Raw genomic sequence first — 10,919 nt, 5'->3', positions numbered from 1 at the left:
GACTTGAAGGGGAAAAAGCCTGCCGATTTTCATAGCTTTTAAAGGTTTAATTAAACCAAACCAACAAACAAACGAGCCCTGAATTATCATTTCGGCACTTGTACAAACTCTTCGAGTGCGGGGACGCCACTAATCTGTAATTCAGTACCACGGGCAGTTAGAGCCCTCACTTTTCTTTTTCAGACTTAGCCTTTCTGAGGCTTTCCTGATCACTTCTGACAATACGAATCAGCCTTAACGTAACGCCTGTCGGGAGAAGGCAACGCGTGCAAGCTGCTTATTGCCAGCAAATACTCCATAGTCTTCACCCCAATGAGGTTTCACCCGCTTCAGGTGCCTCCACTAGAAGCAGTCGGAGCCTGGTAGTGCCAATGACCTTCCTGAAGCGAGTTTTCTTTGGACTGAAAGATGACAACAGGATTACATGTCGTCTGCTGTCCTTCGTAGGGAAAAAAAAAAAAAAAAAAAAAAAAGGCGGGGAAGAAAAAAAAGGCAGGTAGATGATCAGGATTTCCGCAGGCTGCCCCCAAGTCGGGAAGCCCGCCGCACAAATCTACCTGCCTGCAAATCGCCAGCCTTTCTGGAGGGCTGAGCTCTGGCGCGAAAATCTGACCTGACTCGAGGAATTGCTGAGGACTTCTAAACCTGGCGGCAGCTCAAGAGGAGAACCTTTCTCATCTTCCGTGACCGAAATAAGGCGGGTCCGTAGGAGGCATCTTTACCCCCTGGCAGGGATGGGGATGAAAGGGCGGGCAGCCCGGCTGCCCCTGAAGCCAGAGCCAAGCTTCTCGGCCAAGGCTGTCTCACGACAGGCTTCCCTCCCTCCACGCCAGCACAGACATCACACTCTTCTCCTTACTACTTTATTTAGTGGGCAGCTTTTATTCGGGGGAAAGGGAGAAAGGAAAAAAATGGAAAAAACATGGTGGCCGAGTGTCAATAAAATGCATACGCACATATATTATATACAAACACAGAAATAAAATACGAAAAAAATTACTTTTCTTTTTCCAGTAGCAGTGGTCTTGGCCATAAACGTAGAACGCCAGCCAGTACAGGAGACAACGCCTGACATTTCCTTAAGCCCTTTCCCCTGTCTCGCCCCGCCCACCCCCCCAATAATTAAAAAAGCTGCACTCTTTTTGTTAAAAACACTACTTTTATAAATAATTTAATGTCCTGCCTTCCCACGAAATGCTAGTTGCTGGACAGGAGAAAAGATTTACTTTTGGCACAGTGATGCATTGCTTTGCAGTACAGACCTACGGCTCCACAGCAGCCCCCGGCCCCCTCCCTTCCTCTCTCCCTGCTCTTCCCGGCAGGCTCCCCCGGCCCCGTTCCTCCACCCCCCCAAGCGCACAGCGCATTCCCTGCGGCCGCCACCACACGCCTCCGCGGGGCACTCCCCGTTGTGCTGCCCAAGGCTTCGGTAGCAGGAGATGTGGGAACAAGACGGGGGGGATGGAAAGGAGGTGGCGAGGGACTGGCTGAAGTCAAGTAGTCTCAACGAACAGTAAGAAGCACTTGAGGCTCATGGCTATGTCCAAACCGACAGTTGTTTGATTTTTTCTTTTTTTTTTTTTTTTTTCCTTTCTTTTTTTTTTTTTTTTTTTTTGGTTTAAGTTAAACCCACTGTCTTTTCACTAAGGCACAGTCACCGAGGCTTTTGCTTGGAGGCTTTGGTCGCCTCTGGAGTTAAAGTGCGGGATTCAGAGCCTCCTCCTTCCCCCCTCCACGCCTCCCCGGGCAGGTCCCTCGCAGGGGAGGAGGGGGGCTCCATTAAGCCAGGGGGGTCTCCACGGCGTACGGCTGGAACGAGGCCGAGCCCCCCGCCGCCGGCGGCAGCGGCCCGGCCAGCCGGAGGGGCCCGTACAGCGGGGAGCCGGGCGGCGGCCCCCGCCCGCCCTTGGCGAGGGCGGCGGGGAAGAGCGGCACCCGCGGTCGCTCTGCCGGCGGCGGCTCCCCCGGGGACAGAGCCTGCCGCCCGCCCCCCAGCAGCAGCGGCGACGGCTCCCCCAGCCCGTAGGCGCAGAGCTGCAGGAGGCCGCCGCCGTAGAGGGCGGTGGCGGGCGGGGGCTGCGCGGCAGGCGGGTAGGGAAGCAGCGGGTAGTGGCCGGGCAGCAGGTGTGGGGGCGCGGGCGGCGCCGGCCAGAGGAGGCGGGCGTGCGGTGTCGGTGGCGGCTGCGGGGCGGCGCGGGGTCCTGCCGGCCGCTGGAGCAGGCTCTCGATGGCGAAGGAGCTGGAGAACTTGGCGGTGCCGCCCGGCGCCCTCGCCCCGCCGCCCCCCGCCGCTGCCTCCTTGGCACCCGGCGCGCAGTTGCAGGGCGAGGAGGCGCAGCAGCACCGCGGGGAACCGCCGGGGGACGCGGCTCCCGCTCTGGCCGCCTCCTGCGGCGCTTGCGGCGAGGAGGCGGCGGCGGAGCGGGCAGGCTGCGGCGGCGGGGCGGCGCGGCTGAGGCGCTTGCGGCGGCGGCGGAAGACGCCGTCGGCGAAGGTGTACTCGCTGCTGGGGTTGAGCATCCAGTAGTTGTCCTTGCCCCAGGGCCGCGCCGGGTCGCGCAGCACCTTGACGAAGCAGTCATTGAGGGAGAGGTTGTGGCGCACCGAGTTGCGCCAGCCGGTGTAGGCGCCGCGGAAGAAGGGGAAGCGGCTCATCAGGTAGTCGTTTATTTCGGCCAGGGTCAGGCGGCCGCCGGCCGAGTCGCGGATGGCCATAGCAATCAGCGCGATGTAGGAGTAGGGAGGCTTCGGCCGCCGCGTGTAGGGTTTCCCCTTGGCGCTCTCGGCCGGCGGTGGTGGCGGCTGCGGGGTCCGGGGCGGCGGCGGGGGGTGCCCCGATCGCCCGGCCCCGCCGCCCGGGCTGTTGGCCGCGCAGTCACCGTCGGAGCCCAGCTCGCTGTCAGCCGGAGCCGGGGAGAGCGAGCCGCTGCCTTCCTGGTCGCTGCCGGCGCTCAGCTTGTCCTCATAGTGCTGCGAGAACACCTCCAGCTTCATGGCGGCGGCGCCGGCGGCCCCCCCGCACCCCGCGGCTCCGCTGGGTGGGCGCGACCCCCGCCCCTCGGCGCGGCCTCACGGGAGGCGGCGAGATGACCCAGGGGCTTTCTGCCCCCGCGCCGGCTTGGACAGCTCCGCGGCGGCTGGCAAGGCGGGCAGGGCACGGCAGGGCAGCGGAGCTCTGCGCCCGCCTCAGCCAGCCGGCCCGGGGTCGCTGGCAGGGGGCTGCCCCTTTCCGGCCGGCGGGCGCCCGAGGACGGGCGGCGGTGCCCTGCCGCCCGATTCCTCCGGCTTCCACCTCCTTCTCCTCTACTGGGGCGCTCGCTCTCTTTTCGCCCCCCTTTTTGTCCTTCTCGCTCTTTACTCTCGCTGCTCCATGGGGCTGAAGGAGAAGGGCGAGGTGGTCCCACTGGAGCCGGTGCGAGACGACGGGCGGGCGGCTGCTGGAGCCGGCTCTTCTCCGCGTCCGCCCGAGCCCGGTTCTTCTCGGGGGCGCTGCCGCTGTTACCGGTCGGCGCTCCCCCGGCGCGGGGAGAAGCTCTCTCGGGCCGTCGGCGTTACTCCGCTCTCTCCGGCTTCGACTCCCGTCAGTGCCGGGACGCCGGGCTGGCTCCTCGCTGCGACGCGGGCAGCAGCCCGGTTATTAGGGTTATTAGTGTTATTGTCATTATCTCTCCATTCCCCTGTGCTTCTGTGTCTCTCCACCACTTTCAGACCAGCGCATTATAACGCCGGCGAGAGGCGGAGCCAGGACAAAGATCTGAAAGGGTGGTGGGTGGAGAAGCAAGGTAGCAAAGGTGGGTATGCCCTAATAAGCCGTATCAGAGCCGTAATTAGCCAAGATGACAGCGCGGTCTTGTTGGAAAGTTATTTTACGCAACTTGTTTGTATTTTCTCCTGCCAGGTCCCTCCCCTTCCCGGGTATTTCGAACGAAGCCGCAGTTCCGCGCGACTTCGCAGAGCCGGCCCGCCTCCCAGGTGTAAAATGCAAAATGACTTATAGGTGGCAGAGCTGAACCTGTTACGTGCAGTGATTTATTTTAATAGCGCCGTATAAAGCAACAAGTTGTAATATGACAGCTCAACAACCTGTTGGAAAATAATACATGGCTTCGCAATTGTGAATTCCTAATGATTTATGTAGTCTGACAAAATAGTTTCAGTCCTGGTCCCTCTTTCTTTCTGTCATAAGCACACCTGGTGCAGAGGTAGAATGGGAACAGGTAGGCAATGCTTTGGGATTTTGCTACAAGGGATTTAGTCAAAACCTTAACCTTAGTTTTAGGTGTGTTATTCTGCATATAGTAGTGTTGCTTGATCTCTTCTGGATGATATGTTTGTAACCTCTCTCTTACAACTGTCACTCTCCAGTAAAATCTTTTGTGTGTGTGTGTGGTTATTTGGTTTTGTTTTTGTTGGTTTGTTGATTTTCTTTTAAAAAAAATAATAACTAACATTTTTTTAAACACTAGTGGATCTATAAATTTTCCGTAAAACCTGAGAAAAAAAGTATTCTGTAATTTGACCCAGACACTTTTGTTTCTGGAAAAATTAGTTATTGGTTTTGGGTTTGTTTTTAGGTTTAAGTTGTCAGGGTCTTGCCCTCAACATTACGCTAGAGAAAACAACTCAGTGAAGAGAGCTGTATGGCAGTAGCATCTCTGAAAACTCCCTGTTCTACTCACTGTTCAAAGTCAATTGCAAAATGCTGTTTGACTTCATAGGGCAGTAGCGCTAGCATCTGCAAAACAGTATCAAAAACATCAGCAGAAATCTACTGTGGTGCTTATGTTTTATTTCTCGTATGTACACTTTGAATTTTGTGTCCTGGAGTAAGAGTTGGATTGCTCCATATTTTCCAAAAGCAGTCTTTCCAAATCCAACCTTATTTTAGCCTAAATACATAATGCAGAGTCACTCTGGTTAGGACAATGCTGTTGTGGTCTGGCTTTCACGAAGTGTTGGAGTTGAAGATGAAAAAAAGGCAGATTTAGAAGACTAAGAGGAGAAACAAACTGTGCTACTTTCTATCTCAATCTCTCTTGAATGGAATATACGTTTCCACACACACCTGCATTTTGTTTCAAAGTTTTGCCATTTTTTCAGTCTGCATGAGTCTTATATGGTAAATATTGAACAGTGACAGGTTCTTCTGTCCTTCTGGTTGCACTTTTGACAACTTTATTAATAATAGTACATTTGATGTCTTGCGGTTCTCACTAAAGCTCTACCAGTTCAGGAAAACAGGCAATTCAGTGACTTGAAAGACAAAAATAAGAGGAGGGAGACCTCTCTTGGTTCCTTGTTGTTGTTGTTGTCTCCATGTAATGTAAACCAAAATCTTTCAGTAAAGTGTTGCCTTAGCTGTAGGTGCCAATGTTTGTGTTTAAGGGTATGGGAAAAAGGTATCATTCCTTCCAAAACTCATATTTTCTAAGATGATGCCAATGGCAAGGGTAGGTTTTTTTCCTCTTCCTGCTTTTGTTGTAAATAGCACTGAAGTAGTGATGATTTGCTAGCTTGCCTTTGATGTTTATTTTATTACCGTTCCACTATTTGTGTGGAAAATGTACACATTGTCTCTTATCTTTATTCAAAGAACTTAAAAAGTCATTCAAATGCTGTAGGTAAACACGTCAGACATAACAGAAGCTTTTTCACAGCCGTACTTCAAGACTAGGAGTGGATGGCAAAGCTGGTTTTGCAAGATTTAAGAAGGGACAGGAGCTTGTACTCAAAATAATACTAAGATAGCTATTAATGGCTGGGAGGAGGGAACCTTTCTAAGATCAGCATTGCTTCTTGTTGCGGCTCAAGGCCTCTTTGGTATCTTCGAGCCAGTGCATGCTGTAAACTGAACCTTGAAATCTGTGGTGGCTCTTAGCTGAGAAAACATATAAAAGTGCTTGCAAAAGGGCCATGCATGGTTTAAGTAGAGCCTTTTTGGCCCGAGTGCGAGCAATGTCAAGCTCATTGCTGTTGCTGCCCATGAAACAACGAGCAAAGTTGTAAGAAGTGGTGAAATAGTCCAACTACTCCTGTCTCTCACCACTGAGAGTATATGTAACCTCAAGCCTTTTCCTGCTATAGTTTTTTAAAAGGCACAGTATCGCCTTCAGGTTTATAAAGATTAACACAATCATCGGAAAAACTGATTCTGTTAAGTAAACTTCACATCAAAAGCACTTTGATGTGCTGTATTATAGCAAAGCCAAACACCCCACCCCCATCACCCCAAGAAAAACCTCCAAAAACCTCCAGTGAAGCAATGTAAAAAAAAAAAAATCTAATTCTTTGTTCTAAAATGAAATGTCTCTTCCTCTTTAGATCAGCGGAGCAGGACTTTTTGATGTATGACCCCCTCTTTTCCTACCCAAAACAGTACGACTCAAAGACAAATGAAAAAATGCAAATAGTTGCTTGAAAATCACGTGCTCAGCTTTGCGTCCCATTTTCTATAGTATTTGACTAATTTATTTTAGAAATAGTAAGAGTGTTCCAATGGATATTTGGAGATAAGGTAGTGTAGTCCTTTGCAGTTTGTTCGAACTACAAATTATAAAAATGTTTGTTACTAAATGTAGCAAGATGCTACACTCTCTGGTGGTTGTGGATATATTTTTGGTTGACCCAGTTATGTTGTCTCCGTGGTATTTTAAACCATGGAGACATGGGTTTTTCAGTTCAGCAAACATCATGCAAAGGTGTGTCATAATATGGTCTTGCTTTTAAATATTTTAAAAATTATTTCTTTTAATTCTTTTCACGCAGTCCTTTCTTACCATCTCTTCTGCCTTCTGTCTCTCCAGACCACTGACTACATTAGAGAGATTTTCGAAGTAAGATCCTCTGGGCACAACTGGTAAATAAGGTCGTGCTGGTGACTGGGAAAGTCCTATAGTTAGTGGTAGGCGTGCGTATTTGTGCATCTGAGATGTCCGGCACACCAGCTGGACAAAGTGCTTCATCATCTCTTCTCCTCATCCTGTGGCAAAGCTGCAGGAGGGCACTGCCTTGCCAGGAATGATGAAATTGGACAATGCAATACTCTACATGAGCAACAATAGACCAGTTCAAAGAGTTCGCTTTGGATGGGCTGCTCACAGCAGGAGATGTGCCTAGCATGCATAAATGAACTACAGAGTCTGTGAAGGTTGGCTAATTGCACTATGTATATTTTTATAGTTGAAGGAAATCCAGCTGGAGACTGAGCTGTAAGAAGGGAGGTTAGTGGAAATTCCTTTAGACCTTGTGAGGAAAAGTTTGATCACTGAAGCAGAATGTATGTCTGTGTGAATTCCCTCATTGGGAAAGACTGGCACTTTTTCACAAGGACAGCCATTCCCTGTGGGTAGAGATTTTCTCATGTCTTTGGCAGGTACTAAGAGCTGAATTTACAATGGGGAGTTCCATTTCAACTTTTTTTCATGCAATCTTTATTTTCTTGGGAGCCGTTGCTCAGAATAAAATTTTCCCATACTGAGAGCTTAGTATCACTTCCTCCCTATGCACACTTCATGTTCCATAAAAAAGTGCATCTAAGCAAATTTTTTTTAACCAGAGTCCTGGATTGTGACAGAATGGGCAGGGGAAGACTTTCTCCTGTGAAGACAGTGACAGTATTGCTCTTGTTACTAAAGCTTAGTGCTGGAGAAATAGTTCCAGGTTCCTACACCATCATTTTCACCCAGAGATCTCAGAGCTCTCCCATCTTACAGGCAATGAGGAGTGGAGTCCTGTTGAAAATAATTTGCTAAGTTGGTTGCTACCCCGTCTGTAGAACTGAGCTCTTTGGAGCCCTTGTCCTGCACTATGTCCACTGAGGTATCCATCACAAGGCATCATCAGAAAGCATTGTACCATTTGGCAAGGAGCTGTCAAAATGGAGTTTGTTCTGTCCTGAGACTCAGATGATTTATAGCTAATTCTCTTTTTACTAGTGCTATGTTAAGTCTCAGGAGCTTGAATGGAGTTCCACACCAGCCTAAGATGAACCTCTCTGGAATACATTGCTGGTTTGCAGTCTGAGAAAGTACATGACATAAAAGAGTGCAGGGTGAGGTTAAATTAACATAGTATTTACAAAATATTTTGTGATGACAGTTCAATAACTTTCCCCGTAGGCTCTTCTCGTAGCTGATTGCCTACTTTCATGTAACTGCACCAAGAGAGAGAAAATCCAAATGGTGTTGGACTTACAGGCTTGTGGATCTCTTCAAAGAGATTTTTCTTATAGCAAGAAAGAACCGGTATTGGAAAGGCAGCACATGTATTGATGAGTCTGGATGTAATTGTCAGGACAGAATTGCTTGTGAAGAGACAGACTCCACCGCAATTAGAAGTTACGCTGTGTTATGTTTGTTGTGAAGTTATGATGCAGAAGCCATTTGGTGAACTCTGTGGCTCTCTGCCAGGAATAGTGAATATTTTTTGCTACTGGTGCCAAACAAACTTAAAAAGAAACCATCATAGCTTGTTATTGTTGGTGCCAGACCAAATATCTGCTGGCGCCAAACTTGGTATTGATGCCAGAGGCTTGCTATCACTGGCCCATGATATGAGGAAACACCAGCTGAGCTGTTACAATAGCCTCTTATTGCCTTCAAGTCCATGCATCGATGGAGTAGAGTGAACAACTTTGTAAGAGAAGTACAGCAGAATTAACCAAGAAATGAAGGGCTTTGAATATGTGGTGGAGAGTCGTTGAACTTTGCTAGCCCTTCCTGGAGTACACCTAAGCCAGCTAAAAACCACATATATTTTACATGGGTAAACAGTGACTGGAGATATGAAGGATATGTTTCAATTCAACTAAAACTATTTTTAGCACTGTGGATCAACAAATTAATCACATTGCCAATAATATTCCAGTTCAACAGCAATAAGTATTTACCGTTCTTACTTCTGGATTGGATTTTTTTTTTTTGTGTTTCTTTGTTTTCAAAAAGCTATTTATGGGTGAAAACCCATGGTTTATATAAGCACTAGCCAAATCCATAAATAAATAATGGTGTTAAAATCTTCATGATTTTTTTTTCCCAAGACCAAGTCAACTGCATTGTAATGGAGCTATTTGGGAGCAAGGTGCTGACAGCCAGACCTTCCAGTGGCAGGCAGGATTTTGCAGTATTGCCTTCAAATTATATCTCTCTTGTGTGTCTTCTGTTCCCTATTTTCTCTTCCTTCCCTGCAACGCCCTGGACAGCTCCAGAGCACTAGTAGTGTCTTTGAAAATCTGGTCCATGCTGCTGCTTGCTTACTCCTGGAAAATGTAGCATAGTTACAGGGTACATCCACTGTATACCTCAGCTGGTGGGGGATGAGGATTTATATTCTCCAAACTGTGTTCCAGAAATTGGATATGTTTTCACCACTTTTTGGATGGCAAAGAAATGCAGTAAAAGCTGGGGGAGCTGATTCTTCAGTTGCTGCAGATCTAACAAAATCATTAGTTTGTTGAGTTGCATGCATTGTGTATTTGATTTCCAGCTCCTAGGTGAGTTCTTAAGGGATTAGCCGAGTTTCAATCTCTTGAAGGTGTGAATAAACATCCTGTTGCCTCACACCCATGAAATTTCTTCCCTAAAGATGTCAAAGTGCTTTGTGCAGAGTGTTGCTATTTTGGTTCTGTAAGTAAAGATTCGCAGGTTCTGAATGTCTTGGCCAAACTTAAATGATCTAAGATGGGAATAGGACATGGGTTTCCAAATTCCTCCACTACTGTTCTACCCACTAACCCTGTTTTTTTCTCTGAACCTCTACATATACTTTAGTAGATTAATAATTAACCTCCAAGTGGGGCACTTTGAGGCAAATGTAAAATGAAACCAAACACTTGTCATGGTTTTTAGTCATACCAGATTTGCAAGTAGGGTGTGTTTAAATGATGCAGGTAGATAAAGTCTTGTTAATTTAGATTAGAGTAAAAGTCAGTGCCTTATCAAAGCAAGTGACTAATTAGGAAAACTATTACCTTTTGGAAAAGAAACAGTTGAACTATCACTCAAAATTATTTTAACTAATTGAACAGTACTAGTATTAATGCTGAAAAAAGGCTCTTGCAACTGCTGGGAAAGGAGAAATACAGAGAGCTTTTCCCAGAAATTGCTGGTGTTTTGGTGTTTTTTTTGATAATTTTGCTTTTAGAAACTTAACAGTACTTGTCATCATTGTGTAAACATGGGGAAGGGAGGAGACTCCTGTGAGTCATGAGGGAGCCAAACTTAAAGAATTTAAGTGAAGAGCTGGAGCATTTATATTAAATATACTGCCTTTGGTCTCTTCACCTTACCAAGCCAACAGGACAGCAAAGTTCTCGTGAATGGTTTGAAATGATGCAGTGAATCTCATGTCTGTAATAACAGACATTGGGCATTTGAGAACCTGCAAGAGTGGAAACACTAGGGCAAATTCATGGTGTGAAAAGAAAGATTATGATCAGACTGTGTTTATGTTCAGACAGATACATGCAATTGTGAGGAATCATTAAATAACTGTTAACCACACCTGCACAGAGCCTCTGGCAATGCTGGCTTATACAGAATCTCAAGAACTGCCATGTGCCTGACATCATACCTTTGCAAGGAAAGAAAAGTCCTAGGTGTTAGCCCAAGACTGGTAAGTAAAACATAATCCACAGACTTGCGCCAGTTTAATGTCTGTAAGTGATTTTCTGGTGTGTCACACCCAGTACCTTCTGCCCTGTAAACCTGTCACTAGCCCTGATTTGTTTGCTTATGACCAGGTCTTACTAAACATCTCCAAATCTGCTTTAATGCAATTGCTACTTACCTCTAAGTCAGTCAGGACCGTGAGGAGGGAGTCTAACACAAACAGTATCTTGACTTCTCTGGGATTGTAATTGCTGCTGTGACACACAGCTGCTTGTTTGGGTTTGTTTTTACATGGATCATTTTCCTTTTTAA

The 10,919-nt window shown here is 47.7% G+C and overlaps 2 protein-coding genes and 1 long non-coding RNA gene across 3 annotated transcripts in view; 2 read left to right on the top strand and 1 right to left on the bottom strand.

The window, feature by feature from the left end:
- Positions 1 to 566: 566 nt before the first annotated feature.
- FOXQ1 (forkhead box Q1) lies at positions 567 to 3,006 on the bottom strand. The gene has a single exon (XM_051799512.1). It carries the CDS (start codon positions 2,992 to 2,994, stop codon positions 1,780 to 1,782), a length of 1,215 nt encoding a protein of 404 aa, XP_051655472.1. The 5' UTR covers positions 2,995 to 3,006; the 3' UTR covers positions 567 to 1,779.
- On the top strand, positions 2,993 to 4,391 carry LOC127476521 (uncharacterized). The gene is made up of 2 exons (XM_051799524.1): positions 2,993 to 3,791; positions 3,899 to 4,391. The coding sequence occupies exons 1-2, from the start codon at positions 2,993 to 2,995 to the stop codon at positions 3,976 to 3,978; spliced, it is 879 nt and encodes a 292-aa protein (XP_051655484.1). The 3' UTR covers positions 3,979 to 4,391.
- A 6,064-nt stretch (positions 4,392 to 10,455) lies between these two features.
- Positions 10,456 to 10,919, top strand: part of LOC127476511 (uncharacterized) — a 106,195-nt gene continuing 105,731 nt past the window's right edge. Inside the window, exon 1 of the long non-coding RNA XR_007906659.1 lies at positions 10,456 to 10,611. This is a non-coding gene — a long non-coding RNA (uncharacterized LOC127476511). The remainder of the gene's footprint in view (positions 10,612 to 10,919) is intronic.

The sequence above is a fragment of the Manacus candei genome, unplaced genomic scaffold, assembly GCF_025592945.1.
Source record: "Manacus candei isolate 608988 ecotype Guabito, Panama unplaced genomic scaffold, ASM2559294v1 h1tg000049l, whole genome shotgun sequence".
NCBI lineage: Eukaryota > Metazoa > Chordata > Aves > Passeriformes > Pipridae > Manacus > Manacus candei.
This window is presented reverse-complemented; position numbering and strand designations above follow the sequence as displayed.

Excerpts from the sequence above, each read along its gene's own strand:
- FOXQ1 (XM_051799512.1), bottom strand. The coding sequence starts at position 2,994 with ATGAAGCTGGAGGTGTTCTCGCAGCACTATGAGGACAAGCTGAGCGCC.
- LOC127476521 (XM_051799524.1), top strand. The coding sequence starts at position 2,993 with ATGGCGGCGGCGCCGGCGGCCCCCCCGCACCCCGCGGCTCCGCTGGGT. Across the intron at positions 3,792-3,898 it reads GGAGAAGCAAGGTAGCAAAG|GTCCCTCCCCTTCCCGGGTA; the intron begins GTGGGTATGCCC and ends TTCTCCTGCCAG.